This window comes from Blennius ocellaris (assembly GCF_963422515.1).
Source record: "Blennius ocellaris genome assembly, chromosome: 18".
Taxonomy (NCBI): Eukaryota; Metazoa; Chordata; class Actinopteri; order Blenniiformes; family Blenniidae; genus Blennius; species Blennius ocellaris.
In genome coordinates, this window is record NC_137667.1 from 9,744,081 (window position 1) to 9,760,395 (window position 16,315).

The 16,315-nt window shown below is 40.1% G+C and overlaps 1 protein-coding gene across 2 annotated transcripts in view; it reads right to left on the reverse strand.

Annotated features, from left to right (window-relative positions):
• Window positions 1-2,412: 2,412 nt before the first annotated feature.
• The window catches only part of LOC308143693 (glutamate receptor ionotropic, kainate 2-like), a gene marked incomplete at both ends in the record, with an annotated part of 62,779 nt that continues 48,876 nt past the window's right edge, over window positions 2,413-16,315 (reverse strand). For both annotated transcript variants that reach the window (XM_080514581.1, XM_080514580.1), the window contains 5 exons: window positions 2,413-2,577; window positions 6,516-6,766; window positions 10,385-10,610; window positions 11,795-12,012; window positions 12,849-12,967. In XM_080514581.1, coding sequence (XP_080370707.1) covers window positions 2,413-2,577; window positions 6,516-6,766; window positions 10,385-10,610; window positions 11,795-12,012; window positions 12,849-12,967 — 979 coding nt within the window. The remainder of the gene's footprint in view (window positions 2,578-6,515; window positions 6,767-10,384; window positions 10,611-11,794; window positions 12,013-12,848; window positions 12,968-16,315) is intronic.

Sequence of the window (16,315 nt, forward strand, 5' to 3'; positions counted from 1 at the left end):
ACTCACTCAAGTTGGCACCACTTAGATTTAGCTGTGTGCAAAATGACAAGCAACACTGGCAGAACACCCACAAGTTAAAGGATTATTTCTTCCCTGTCAGTCTTCATGAAGCGGGAGACGTGGTTGTTTTAAATAAGTCATTAAGCAGACTCGTTCGTGTACGACGGAGACGTAAGCGACTCGCGAAGCCCCTTGTTGTCTTTGAAATCTCAGGAATAACAGATTACGTGGATAGTGTGGGAAGACGGAGGGGCAGGGTTGCAGTGACCTACTGAGGATACTTGTCATTTCACAACATGGAATCGAGTTAACAAACAAGAGGTGTTGTGGGGCAAAGTATGATTGTGTTGCTTGGTGAAGAGCATACACATCTGGAGACAATTAGTGGATACATGATTCAGTCATATCTCGACAACATGTGCCTCGTAACTGAGCCAGCTCACCGCGGGCAAGAAGCAACACTTGGTATTCAGGCTGAAGGGCGACATTTACTGCTGCAACATACAGTCGACACAGAGCTCTGAATCAGTCTTGGTTTGTCTGTGATTGAGGTCATTTCTGTTTGTTCTTCAGACCTCAAGTATTTTTTTTATGCGTGTGTAACGTAAAAAAAAGTCTGAAGTAAATTGAGTAATTTTCTGGAGTCAAGCGGCGTTTTTCTTCTTTTAGTTTAATTTGCATAAACAATTCAGACACCGACTTGTAACACATTGCTTTGACAATGAAAATATGATGACTCATCACAGTGATGCTACAGTTATCATTGTTGGAGCAGGGGAGTACGACACCCCTCAACATCTTTCAATTCATTCTAAATCTATCTGAAAGCACCACAGACTGCAGAATCCTCAGAAAGCAAACGACACCTTCCTGTTTCATAATTTATAAGACATTGATTGATCTTTTTCCTAGAATCATTTTTGAAAATGATGGATTGGCTTAGTGTTGTAGCAGTTTGAGATTTCTAAATATAAAGTGCACGACAAACTAAAACATAGGATTTTACTGTCATTAAAAAATATGACATTTTTGTTGTACATTCGTGCTGCATTGCATCATGCCCATCTTCCAGACCAGGAACATTTGCACGTTTCACTGTGTCTGTCATGGTGATTCATCACAACTACCATCAGTCAGATTTTGCTGACAAGAGGACAGACGAATTTTCTCAAATGAATCATCTTACTGCCCATTTTAACCGCCTCTTTTATTTTTTATTTTTCGGTTTCATTGCTTGCATCCACCAAAATCCACTGTATTGTCTCCAGACAGTATGTACGGCTGGCCCCCGTGAGGCTTGCAGAAAAACAAAAGAAAAGAGGCTGAATTTCAGGATAATGAGAGAAAGATGAACCCTACAGAGCAGAGTTTGACGCCCCAAAGCTGCTAGTTGTCAGAATTTGAGGGCTGAACTGGTGTCTGCTACATATTTTGTCCACAGGAGGGGCTACCGTGATACAAAGTACTACAAAACTTCTTGTTCTTGTACAAAAACAAACATTTTTGTAGAAATCCTGCATTTTAAACAACAACCGATACAGAGTGAAAATTGCGGACGGTGTGAATGGACAGTCAAGGATGAGGACTTTGACGGAGTACATTGCTCGTGGAGGCATTGAACATAAGAGACATGGTAAAAACAGTTCTTTACAGTGGCAGAACTTTGGCACATGAAAGGCATTACAGAAGAAAATGATGAGCGTTTGACAAGATCAGCATAGATGATTTCAAACTAAATGCCAATTTTTTTTATTTTATTTTATTTTTTATACATCAGTTCATAATAAACCATTTGGCACTGACTACTGTTCCCTTTGTTGGTGAAGATTAGTGTTGGTTCAAATCAATTTGAGAGAAACTCAAGCCACTGAGGGGAGGGACCGATTGGATCGCACACACATGGAGGTAAGACAAAAGGGTATTGACATCAACAGAAAAACTACATCTGGTGTTACTGTCACAATAGAGTTTCCTCCCTCTGCACAGGTGTCAGGTGTGGCAGATGAAAGTGTGTGTGTATGTGTGTGTGTGTGTGTGTGTGTGTGTGTGTGTGTGTGTGTGTGTGTGTGTGTGTGTGTGTGTGTGTGTGTGTGTGTGTGTGTGTGTGTGAGTGTGAGTATACACGTGTACGTTCATCAAGCCCACTTCTCGTGTGGACCAGACAACCTGTTTCGATGGTCTTTCAATTTACATACGCCACCTACCGAACCCGAAAGTCTTTTAGTTTCTCCAGCTCCTTCCAGAAAGTAACTGTCACAGTGAGGTGACACTGCTCAGGTATCTATATTTCCACAGGAAACATCTGTCTACATAAGCAAGTGGGTTCAAAAGGAATCCTGGTTTTACTGCTAACCTCTGTCGTAGTTAAGTCAGCATTTACTTGACCCCCGGCCTCGGGGTGCGTGCAGCTTTTCACGCCATGGTTTCCTTTCCCGGGAGTCTCCTGTCGTTAAACGTGTGCATGTTAATGACCTCCTCAGTCTTAACGATGACGGGCGGCTGAGGCTTTTGTTTGAGGCGACGCTGGCACTTCAGAGACACACGCAGCTCATCCATCATGGCACTGCAGAAGGATCGCTGCACAGGGAAACAAAAATGAGCAGAAAGTTACAGCTGGTGTCGTTCTGTCTGCCACTCCACTCAAAGTCGTGCAGATTCCCCGCGTCGAGCGCGGCCAACATTGGCATGACAACGCGGAACATTGGCAGGACGTGAGGTGAAATGGCTCCTCAGCTATGAACAGGTTTCTCCAAAACTCTTTTTGGGATATTTTAGAATTCTACATGTAGCAGCTTTATTCTACCGGCATTAATTCAATCATTGTTACTGTTTTTCCAGGCTTTCAAGTCCTCTAGTCTGATTGGAAAAAGAAATAATGCATTCGGCACCATGTTTTCTTCTTCCACCTCCTCCCTCTTGTTTATTTGTATTGGCTTCATAACATAACATGCTTATGTAACATGATTATGCTCCCCCATTGCTGGAAGAAACGACTGAGAATTCTGATGTCAAGATGTATTTCTGTTCACATTATGCACTATTTTGCCACCACTGCCATTATATCATGTTATTTATACTGTTTAAATATTCAACATTTGCATTGGTTTATATAGTGACCAGATTCAATGGAAACAATACAATCCTTAGATACAAAATTTTGCATAAATATGAAGCCTCTCTACATTTTAAAAGCCTGAGATTTTGCAAGGCCTGAACATTGCAATTTCAAAAGAAAACAGTGTGTTTTGAACACACATGCATGTACACACACACAAATAGGAATATTCATTCCTTTATAAAACCATTCAATACCCAGTAAACTTAGTTTGTTGTAGAATTAAAGTTAACTGGGATTTTTACATTTTGCAAGGTGTGGGCTGGATTGGACCTTTTGGCAGGCAGCTTTTTGGCCCCTATGTTTGACAAATCGAGCTTTATCAAACCTTCAACTTCAGGGATCTCATTGAGATCTAAACAGTAGTCAACAGTGCATAAAGTGGTTCTAGTTGTGAAGAGAAACACCTGCTGTGTTAAACTGACTTCATGTGCCTTTACTGTAATAAACCACGAGTTGTCTGATAGTGCTATTAAGGTACATCAATAATTGTTTAAGGTTAAATAAAAAGCTACAGTTTAAATGTAGATACTTCATAAATCTGAAAGCAGCATTTCTGAAGACATAATTTTAAGTATGAAATAATGTGAGTATTAAAAGTGGACAGCACATTCAGACTTAGCAATTCAAGTCTTAAATAATAGGTTGTTAAAAAAAAAAAAGGATTTTATTTAAAGGTCTGAAGTGCCCTAGATTTAGTACTTTCAGCTTTGCGCACATTTTATGCACAGAGGTCTGAATGCTGTTTCACAGTCTTTTGCACTCTGCCAGGAAGTAAATCCCGAGAGGAGAATTAAACACTTGTAATTTTTGCTTTTTTTTTGGCATGATAGCAGGAAATATAAAGATACTGCATAAAGGACTGAATATCCACTCCGGCAGATTAAACACCAAAATATTTTAAACCCTTAAAAAACAACAGCGTTATATAACTTCGGTATTGTGGGTTTCAGTTGCGTTTGCATTATGTATGTGGCGTAAAATCCTATGGTATGTCAATGTGCTATTGCACCAACTTTGCCAAGACAATTTCTCATACATTCCTGCTCCTGATTATGCAAAATGTAATTCAAATTCAAAGGCTGTAGGAGGGGAAAAGAAAGATATATGAAAAAAAGAGGGAAAGCAATAAAGTATAAGGCTATTATTTTTTTTCCTGTTTTCGTATGTGCGTGGGTGTGTGAGATGGATATCGGTGGGTGGCTCGTACACCAAGCGTTTTAGTTTTTTTCCCCCCCTGATATTTTTACATATTTGTCTGGTCTGCGAAAAAGATATTTTCCAAATTCGGAAAAAAAAAAAAAAAAAAAGAAGAGTGACTGAGGTAGTAGTAAAGAGAGGCGTTAAAAAAAGGGTGAAAAAATACGATGTGGAGGAGGCTAAGGGTGGAGGAGGCTGGCAGGGAGTAAAAGGAGAGGCTTGTTGTCGGCATGCAAATTACCAGCACCTTGGCAGCCTTGAGATTATGGCATTTGCAAATTATCTGAATATTGTGACCCAATCTTGCAAGCTCTTGATTAATGATAGCAAGGATGTGCTCTGAAACATATGCAGCCTGCAAAAAAAAAGAGAAAAAAAAAAAAAGCCAGCAAGTAATTACTTTTGCAATAAAGTAGCATGGCAGTGCGCTGTGCTAATTCTGTAGATGTAAATAATTAAAAGATGCTATCAAATGGACTTTCACAATTATCTGAGAACATCATTGCACAAGTTAAAGTGCACTAAAATACATACTCAACATTGTGAGATGATTCATGGGCACTCAGGACTAAAATAGAGCACAGTTAGAGCAGTCTAAAATATATTCAGTCTCTTTAGAGAAAGGAAAAATAACCAGGAGAAGGGGAGAAGTGCGGCAAACACAGAGCAGTTTACGCACGACCGGAGTTTTCCTTTTGCAGCGATATCATTAGAATAAAAAAAAAAAACCCAAAACAACAACAAATAAAAAAATATAGCAAATGTGCAATTCCACTGACAGTACTCATGAGTGCATATTTACAAATAAGATGCCAACGATTCTGTCTATGCAAGAATTGGAAAAACATCGATGTGATTCAGACGTGATTGTAAATTAAGATTTTTTACTTTATTTTTTTTTACAAAATGCAGTGTTTTCTATAAAAAAAACAAAGCCAAATATCCACCAATGTGTGAGCATGTGTGTGTTTCTAATCACTCAGTTATGTCAAACCTCTTAGGATCAAGTGTTGAGAATGATTATAGTGACCGAAGACTCCGTTGTGTATATATATATATGTGTATATTGTGTACATTTATATGCATACGTGCGAGAATTGTGAGAGAATCTTTGGAAAGAGTGTGAAACCATTAACTACTTCCTCAAAGTGAATCAGGCAAGGCCATAAGTGTTGTAGCAGTTAGTGATGTTGCCTCACAGTGAGAACATCCTTGATTTGAGTTGAATAATTTGTTGTTCTGCACATTCTGCATGGTCAAAAAAAAAAAAAAAAAAACACATTTGAGAATGATTAATGATCTAAATTGATTGGTGGTGTGAATGAGAGCGTGTCTGATGGTGTGTCTCTCTCTGTTTGCCTTATAATGGACTGGTTGCCGGTCCAGGATGCATCTGTCTGACACTTGTTCGGGGTTTCTTCACCCATTGTCAGGTGGAATCGACCCTCTGCAACCGTGGATTAGATGAAAGTGGGATGAATCAACACAGAGTGCAAAGTTCCTCATTCAAATCTTAAAAGGCAACTTGACTTGCTTGATGTCTTGAAGATATTTGAAGATGAGAGCGGAAGCGGAAACTTCAAAAGTTTAAGCAACTACGTACAGTTGCCTTTTAAGACAAGAATGGGACCAAGATGACAGAGTTTTCATAGACAACTAACCGTGCATCTGTCTTCTATGTCGCTTTATTCAACCAGAGGTTGTGGAGCACCTGAACCAATTACATCTGACTAACTGCAAAGAGACTGCGACACCAATGTGATCGCTTTTCACTAACTACTTTAGGAAACCTTCTAACACCTTTCCTTAACCCTGTGACGTCATCCACGGGGTTAAGTGAAAGTCGATAGATAAGGAGAAAGGAGGGACTATTCGGACGTACCCAGAGAGACAGACACTCTCATCCATGCATGCTAAACTCGAACACATGTTTTAGACTGTGGAAGAGAACACGATTGCCAGGGGGGAAAAAAGAAAAACCAAAACATGCATGCAGGGAAAACATAAAAAAATCATAGAAAAAAGCAATGTAAGCCAGACTTTAAACCAGAAGGTGATCCCAACAGCATCATTTCACTTGATTTGATAATTGTTTAATTAGTTAGTAGTTAGAAACAAAAAAGTATCATAATAAGTCAATATGGAAGATGTCTTTTATGCGTTTTACGGTTTACAACAACAACAAAAAAGAGCTCTGTACCTTTTCAAGCTGAGCATTTTGTTTAGACTTGTACAGGACCTCCCCCACAGCCACAAACACCGAGAGCACCAGTCCGGCAGCCAGCACGATGAAGATCCCGCCGATGTTCTGTACTCCCAGAGCACTGGCCTCCTTGCTCTCCTCCTCAGGACAGCCGTTCCCCCGCCACCATTTCTCCTTCATCATGTGCAGCTTCCCTTCCTCTTGCAGCTGCAGAATGGCTATTGTGATCTTGTCTCTGTATGGTGAGCCTTTGAAGACAACAAAAAACCCCCACAATAATGGCAAACATTAAACTCTCACAACCTAATATTACATTTTGATATCTGTGCACCATTAAAGTGAACTGTAGTTAACATTTAGCTGTTAACCTTATTTGTGGACCTTTTGTCTACCATCTAGTGAACATTGAAGCTCAGTTTTCCATTGTGGGCTTTTGCTGTCTTGTTATGGCTTTTACGTTCATGTTGCAGGGTTTTGCATTTGGTTCTGTGTTTTTCCATCATGTTGTGCCTTTTGCATTTGGACTGTGGCTTTTGCACATTGTCATGTCCTTGTTAGGCCAATGTAGGTATTACTAATGTCAAAAACTAGAGAAATTCGAAAGCCATACCAAATTAAAGCTCGGGCCTGAGGAGGTTAATTATAACTAACTCTGAAAAAACAAAGATAATGCTGCTGGTGGGTGTATTGAATGTGATCATATATCCAGTCATGTTATTGTTAGCTGCTTAGAGAGGTTTTTTTTTGTAAGTCCTTCTTCAAATCCCACTAATCCCTGTATTCATAGTGATTCCAAAATTGTCACTCCTCTCTGCAGTGAATGAATTGAGAGTTGGCAACAATGACTTGGCTTTATATAGTCAAGCTGCTGTTGATTCTGACAAATTAGTGTCTATTTGCCCACACTTTCATATGACATAAACTATGCCTATAAACAGCAGCCCAGTGGGGAGTGCATTGCATGGGTGCATACATATTTTGGATTATAAGTGTGAATTGGAGATAGGGTTTATGTACCACAGAGTTTTTTTTTTTTTTTTTTAAATGCATGTTCATGTCATGTTGAGTAAAAAAAAAAAAAAAAAAAAAAAAAAAAAAGAACACAAATCCGCAAAAATTGGGAAGGCGCCAGAATTAGTGACGAGGCATTAATGCGCAGCGGGTTGCTGGTGGGATCAAAGCAGGGGTAATTGTGGCGGAGTAGCTGTGTGGGGTTGCGTTCCTCTCCCTTCCGCAGCGGGTGTGTCACATCACACGGCCGGTCGGGGCACAGCACATTCACTATTCTTCAACCAGGCCAGAATAGATTAACAGTTGCTGTGAGTTGTTCATGTTTTCACCGCTTAAAAAGCCAGTTAGTGTATTTATGTGATTACTGAACTCATGCATAATGAAGCCTGGTTGCACATTTTCATTTTAGGCTCATGTGATTATTCAAAGGGACTTAACAGAGATGTGACAAATGCGACTGTTTTTTTTGTTTTTTTTTCATGCAGCTGGAAACATTATTTGACAAACATGAGAACATTCTGTGCCAGTGGACAGAAACAGTCTCTGGCTCCAGGTAGCAGTTAGCGTCACTTTGTCTGCTGCTCTCACACAGTTTCGCCTGTCAGTCCCTTTACTTGATTCTCCCTCTGTCTTATCTATCATTTATCCGCTGCCATCCATCATCCTTTCATCTAGAAGTCTCTATGTATTTACAGCAACAAAGAACTTTTCTAAGAAATAGAAAATTACATGCAGAGCCACGCGTTTCCTCCATATAATGGTATAATGTTTGTCAGTAACTCTGTATAATTTGTAAGATTGCATTCAGACGAAACCTAAAGAACACTTGTATGCCCGTATGTTTCACTCATACTGTAGATGTGCGGTGATTACATACCCTGCTTATGCAAGTGCATGTGAAAGTGCATGTGAAAAGCATATGCCGGTTTCATTCGAAGATGAGAGATCTATCAAGTATCCGAGTCCCCTGATTCTGACTCCCCTCATATTTCAAATGATTAATGATGGCCTAACAAAGCAGGCCTTGGATAAATGCTAATAGGATGGGTCCTTAGAGAGGAGGATATGGAGAACAGGGCCTGGGCAAATGGAAAAGCGCTGTGCTTGACACACTGTGCATATACAACTACCTGACAGATGTTCAGCACTAGAGGATATCCATCACTCCCACGCTGTCTGGCCTCAAGTATTAATGTGATCACAGTTTAAGTCGATAGCAGCATATGACGCATTCGCGTTTTGGGAAAAGGACGTGTGAAAACCGACAAGCTCTAAAAGGTTAAGACTTATTACCCGGCTTGCTCTGGTTTATTGCTGGAACAGCCCTACGGGGGAAAGAACTGCTAAACAGCGTTCAGCAGGGCAAAAGTTATAGACTGGAGGTTGATGTGAGGGCTGAGGGTTTGGGATGGAGATGCAACAAGAAAAGCATCATCTGAAATCTTACCATTTTCACACAATGACCACTGCCATAAAAACAGAGCATTCTTAGAACTATGGATGCAATTATCTATCTTAATATCTATCTTCAGTCATGAACAAAACATTCTCAATAGTGTATAATCAGTTCCTTATTTCTGAAAAACTGCACTGAATATGAAAATTACTAGCAGAAATGAGCTAATAGGCAGTAATAACTTTGGAAGTCGACATTAATTGTTATGCGTTTAAGTACTCAACCACTTATCACTGAAATAAATGGATTTGATATATATTTGCCACACATTTGATACACTGCCTCCCCGCATGAAAGTAAAAGGAGCTGATTCATGTTCTCGGTTCTGCATGTCCATTTCAAGGGCATCATTGTAAGTACTTGTGCACTTATGGGGCCACAGTGGGGCTATATTTCACAGCATCACCTCCGCTTTGTTATAGCCCCCGCAATCAGGGCATCCCTGCAGATTCTTAACTGCGCCATACTCATCAGCACTGGCCAGGCCCAGATGTGGCTGGCCAGAATTAATACCCCATATTTTGATGGCCTTCGTATAACTGATGATAGATGTGACCATTACTGCTGGTTGCAGTGTTCTCCATGGCCTCGTCATGACTGCTCTAACCTCGGTGACACTGGAATCAGGGCCATCAACAGCTTTCATCTGGGGTCCATGGGAATGCTAGAGCTGTGAGCGGTACGTTCCTTCACACCGACACAGACTGTTTTATATGCAACAAAACTGTTACAATGATGCAGAATATTTTGCTCCTCTGCCTCATCAACCTGTAATGTTGTTTTAAAATGTCACAGTACACATTTTTTGACAGGAGCTGGATCAAATATGCAGCTGCAAACAACTCAAAGTGCTTGTTTTATACTCTCTGTAATGCTTTTTCTCGGTGGTTTAGTGCTGGTGAACAATTTAGATGGTGTCAGGGAAGTGCGTAAGGGAATTGCACTGAAATCACTTGCTTTCCGTGTTTTACCGTCTCACGCTAACGTACTTGTTTAATGTAGCTCCAAATGAGTCGAAAACACACCATTAAGAGTATTTCAAAAACAGAGCTTGACCCAGGGCTAATTCGTTGCCTGCAAACCATCTATTGGGAAAATCACTGACGCGAAAAAAACAAAACACAACAAAACCAAAAAAAACCTGCACATGTATGCACGCCCGCACAACCGAAGCACACACACAAGGTGCATTTCAATCCTTAAAAGTTAAATGCAGCCATTTACCTTGTATTACGCTAAATCTTTTACACCTCCCTCTGTCTGAGCATTACAATCCCATCAATAAAGCTCAAGCTTTCTATTCATAAATCTCAATCATCATCCTTCATCTTTTATAGTATCTGATATGGCAAATTGCAGAATTACTTTATAATGCACAAGGCACACAGAGGTAATTTACCCATAGGTGTTCCTACGCCATAGGCTTTGGAGTCTATGAGGCCGCCGATCTGTGTGAGGTTGCAGTTGCGCTGGGTGACAAATTCGATGGTGGTGGACTCCATGAGGAAAGCATAGTCTGATGTCAAGACACGCTGGATGCCCTCGTCCACATTCTTGATCATCACAGATTGCCTCCTGCTGTTCATAAACTCCCACATCTTGTCATAGGTCGAGATTTTAGTTTTCTGCAGTGTAACCAGAGAAAAAAGTTTGAATGAGACTGGTGGCAACATCAGGGATACATATGAATCCTCAGTGGGTGATTTTGTTATAATGGAGCCATTTGGGTTCAATTCAAAAGTTGTAATCTTTAACATTTATTAAAGCCATGAATCATGACCTTTTTTTTTTCTACAATCATCTCTTGATTATTGCACTATTCATGGGTTGAAGTTGTTTCGTTTTTTTTAAAGCGTTTCATGCTGATGCTGAATTCAACTGTTGCACAAATAATTACCAGGAGGTGATGCATATAAAGCATTCATTCTAATTATTCTGACTATTCTGTTATTGCAAAACACCTTGTAAAGCAGCTTTAAATGTATTAACCTATCTATACCTAGTGAGTATTCCAAACATGGATTTTGCAGAATAATCACAAATACAGTAGCCATGATCCCTGTTGACTTTAAGTAAGCTTTTTTCCAATGTCATTTGTACAATTTACATTAGATCTCCCTTGAGTTGCTCCCATGCAACATCACACTGCTGCTATCAGTGATATTGTTTTAAAGATGCTTTTACTCTTTCAAGTTCTTTGCACTTTCAGTTTTATGTCATATTTATAAAAACAAAGCAAAGCTAACTTTTCTGTAAATGTGACAGACAAAAAGTTTAGTTTTCTTATATGGTGAAACAGTACAAAAAAAAAAATTATCCATCTCACAGTATATTTGAAATTGCATTAATATATATAACAAGCACCAGTATTATTATAATTTTTTTTTACATTTCTAAAGGCAGATCGGTAAAAAACATGGTAATTAATCATAGAATAAATAGCAGCAGCCCCAGTGAGCTGTTAGATTAAGAGCTGCAGGTGACGGGCATCATTACTTTATCTTGCCAGCAAGAGAACAAACTTAAATATCATGCTGTTATTTTGAAGAGAAAAAAAATACATCAAGATAAATAAATAAATCACTCAAGATAATGATTTCTTGTATAAATACTGTATCGTATGAGTTTTATATTAATGCTCCATCAGTTTGTTTATCTGTAAAGGACTATATCTGTTTCCATTCTGTATTATATTTGATGAAATTGCTGCTTGATAATTGTTCACAACCCGTAATTCAATCAAAAGGGTTTTGAAAACTAAAGCTTCATTATAAAACTAACCCCTAAACACAATAGCAGACTCAGCTACCTTGAAGAATGTCATTGTAGCACCGTCCTCCACCACCCCGTACAGGATTTTAGTTTGTTTGGCCAGGTCATCGGCTGAATCTATGGGGGACTCCATTCTCTCCACAGTGAGGAAAGCAGCCAAGTTGGCTGTGTATGAAGATATAATGATGAGGGTGAAGAACCACCAGATCCCCCCCACGATTCGCGTCGACAGGGCCTTGGGCATGAGCTCGGATCCTGGTGTGAGGAAGGCGGCAGGAGAGAATGTCACACTGGAAAAACACATTCAAGCTCAAAAGTTATCAGTATGGTTCTGATATTGTGAGTGAATTTATTTTCCATATGTAAAACCAAGATAAGCTCATCATCTTGAAAAAAACAAACAGTAAAATGATTCACACTAAATCAATTGAGAGATCTCTAAAAAGAGGATCATTGTTGAATTTCAAACAAGTGAATTTGTCATCGCTCAGTCACAAGTGAGTGCTTTAAATAATGTAGGAGACACAGGAAAGTGCTATCTGGAATGTCTAGTGAGAACACAGTGTTTGCATGAATCAATTACATCAAATCAAACACATTCAGTACTGTCATTCAGAGAAGTGTGGCTGTTTGGGGCAGAGAGTCATGTACCCAAGGTAACCTCACATCCGACTCCACACCCCACTGATCTCCAGGTGCTGATGAGCCCGAGGCAAGAGGAGAGGACACTGGGTTTTAGTATTGATATAATTGCTGGGATATAAAGACAAGTAATAGTTATCATGATGATATAGTACTAATATAGCATATTCTTTCGCTTAACTTTCACTCTTTGTTATAGTCAGTAAATATTTGCAGAAAAACATAAAACAGACAAATCTATTTTATTCCCATATTTATGTTTATTTTCTCTTTCTATAAACTGAGCCTAAAAGATACACTTCCATGATCACTGTGAGTTTTGCCCAGACCTCAGGTGTCTCTCGCCATTGCCTCTGGCCGGGTTAACAAACCCTCAGCCCTCGGGGACAGTGGGGTATAGAGAGCTCCAGCTCCACAGAGCGACTGCAGCCACAGGCTGAGGCAACTACCTTGCTGCATGAGAGCCCCAACTCCAAACCAGAAACTATTGAGCAGCGTAAAATTGTTTTCCACTACGTCCGAGTCTGGGTTGCATGGATGCGGGTTGTACCACTCGTAGGGACTAAACCTATAAAAGAGAGAGCAGAGAGACAAGTGAACACAAAGCACAGACCACTGCTGTCTCTGATGCAGAGAAAATGTCTAATAAAACATTAATATCAGAACATTATGTATAGGAATAAAGAGAATGTAAATGGGTGTAAGTCCTTCTCTTCTGGCCTCAGGAACAGAGCCTCTGCACAGACAAAAGCAAATCATTCAGGCTTTTGCTGAGATCAACATATTGGCATATTCAAATGCCATCAGTTTATTGCAGGAACAGATCAATAAGCCTGGAATAACAGTGTCACCGGCGATAATGTCCAAGTGTGTAATGATCTTTGGCGCTTGTTTCGATCCACTTACGTAGCTGCCTTAATGTGTTTCCCTCAGTAACTGCAAACACCCGGAAAACATGCTGCAGATACAGTATCCTGCTCTCACCAAAAGATGGGATTCGTGGGTTTGTTTTTCCCCTCCCAACAGCAATCTCACTGTTCTCCCCTTTTTCAGCTGCGCCTCCCCATTCCTCAAAACCCATTTACGCATTCAACGGTTTGTTCATCCTGTACTAATCCCATCACAAACAACCAACACCCCTGTTTTTCCCCCTGATTCCCTCGATTCCCCTGTACACCTCGTCTTTTCACCCCCTTCCACCTGCCTTCTTCCTCGGCTGATTGCCAGTGTCTTCAGGTCAGTTGTGGACATTTCTCATTTATTATCCTAAGCAAAAGTGGCATGGCATTAGCACAAGGTGATTGGGTTAGCGTTAAGCATCAGGAACTGATTGAGTTTGTGCTGAAGAGGGTGATAGAAGAAACATTGCTTATGCAGAGTTGAGGGGCCCGTCAGGTAAGACTGGTGAAGAGCGTTTTCCCCAGCATACTGCATGCTAATAAGCCTATGGGCAGAGACTTAAAGGGTTTAGACGGTGTAGGAATGTAATGCTATTTGTCAGCTGAGCAGGCACACATACACTTTGTTGAAGGACTATCCTTGTAGGGACATTTATGGCCAAGTAGCTTATCCATTCCAAACCCTAATTGAAAACCCAACCTAAAAAAAAAACTAAATATAGCTTACATGCACTGTTTCACTGCAGCAACATTTAACACAGGGATTGCACGACATTCGCAAACAAATATGCAGTAATGTCATTTGGTGTCTCCTCCTCGGTGAAAGAGCCTAATTAACACATTAACGGTCCTATTTTACGAGCATCATAAATGTGGCAACGTTTTTGTCATGTTGCACTTCCTTTACAGCTCTTGTCTATTCTCTTCCCCTTGAGATTCATCTGCGTGGACATGGCTGTGATGACACACTGTAATTCTTCTTGTCAACGCCATCAGGATGCCTGATTTATTGGAATGTCAAAGAGCTCCATCTCCTTGGATCCAGAGGCAACTGAAAACAACACAATGGCCTTGTGCAGTGTGTGCTTGTGTGTGTGTATGTGTATATATGCTTTCCATATATGTCTTCATGCATGTGTGGCTCAAGCCTCTGGCGCTTGAAGGTATTCTCCTATGGCTTTATGGCTATGTGGGTGTATATTTGTCTGAAGTAGCATCTGCGTATTTGCATTGGCCCAATCGAATCCATCTCGAAGTCAAACATCTTTGATGATGATTTATTTATTCATGCTGTTGTTTACAGACGGTGAGGACAATTGTGGGCGACATCAGGCGCATGCAGTAGGTAAGTCTGTGGGTGTGAATCTATATACTTGATTGGATTGTGTTTTGCCCCTCACAGAGCCTACATGTGTATTCTGCCAGTGCCAGGTTTAATGGCTCATCTGTACGACCTGCAGCTGGCCTGTATTCCTGCAGGCCATGTTTTGCACGTCGATCACCAGGAGGAAGGCGATGTGGAACATGCAGACGTAAGGTCACCTCTTCACATTGGGCACAAGGGACATGTCGAATTGCAGGCTGAATTCTGAAACGATGACCCACCACCCCTCCACAATTCATGTCCCTCTTCCCCTTCATCTGTCCCCTGCCACAGTAACACAAAACACGCATCCTCCATTAACTGCCTGTTGGATTCAATTACTTTGCCAAGGTTTACGGATCTGTTGCCTTTCTTCTCTCAGCAAAAGGAAGCGGCTCAGGCACATCAAAATACTTGGAAATAGAAAGTTACCACACAAGGGTGTGTTTCGGAATGATTTACACATTCACTTTTTAAATTCTGTAACTCAAAACTTAATAACACCTTTTTTTGCATCATTTTATTCATTATAATATTAAAAAGTCCATCAACTTATCACACTCCTTGTTGCAAATCGGAAGTGTTGTTTAACACCATCATTTTCATAAATTCTACTGAGGCTTGACCTCTATTAATGTTTACCTCAACAAATGAATCACTTTTATGAAACTGTCATTGAGACACTATTGTTATTTTAAAAGTTACCTTCTTGCTCAAATGGGGGTTAAAGATAAAGGCACTCAGAGGTTGGACTAGGAATACATTTGAACCAGCGAACTGTATAATATATATTAACATGCAATAATGCAATTTAAATCCATCTATTGTTAATGGCAGGTGGATTCTCTCAATCCTCCGAAATGTCTGATGTGAGTGAATGCTATTTATTTTGCTAATAAAGAGAAAAACCAATTAAACCACAAAGAGCGCTGGAATGGAAACAGAGTGAAATGTATTTCTCTGGAGCTTGAAATGAGATAGTTTATTCAGTGAGACAAAAAAGAATTGCTGCATGTGGGTGGGAAGTGGTTCAAAGATGTGAATCCCCGGAGAGATTGAGGTGTTTAGTGTTTTATTGTGCAGAACTTCATAAGCTCACTACACGTAGTCTATTTATAGGGGATTAAAGAAATTAATATACTCTGCATTATGGGGATTGACCAATCAATCAGTGGCTGTGCAATCAATACTGCAATTATGTGAAAACCAGCTCAGCAAATTGAAGTAAACAGTGAACTCCAGATTCAAACTTTGGTGCCTTTTTCTTTTTTCTTTTTTCAATGTTGCATAGTGTGGCGACAAGCACAATTTATTGCCATGGTGTGCAAGAACCAGCACGCTGCATGCACACAGACAAGACTGTCATAATTGAATCAAGTACCAAGGCCAACCAGAAGGATATCAGTTTAATTGCATGCTAGTCACTTACCCTGACCAATCATGGAAACAAAGCGCTACGTGAATTCTTTGCATATTCTGAACTAACTTAGGTGACAGTTGCCGCTTTCCTCTCATGTGATCATTTTGCCAGTAACATTGATGAAATGTGCATCAAACCCAAACCTCTTCGGGTCGAGTGAGAAGAGGAACGCTCAGTCATGCAATAGGGGATTTAGGAAAAAAATGCTTGTTAAGATATTGTAAGAATTGTACG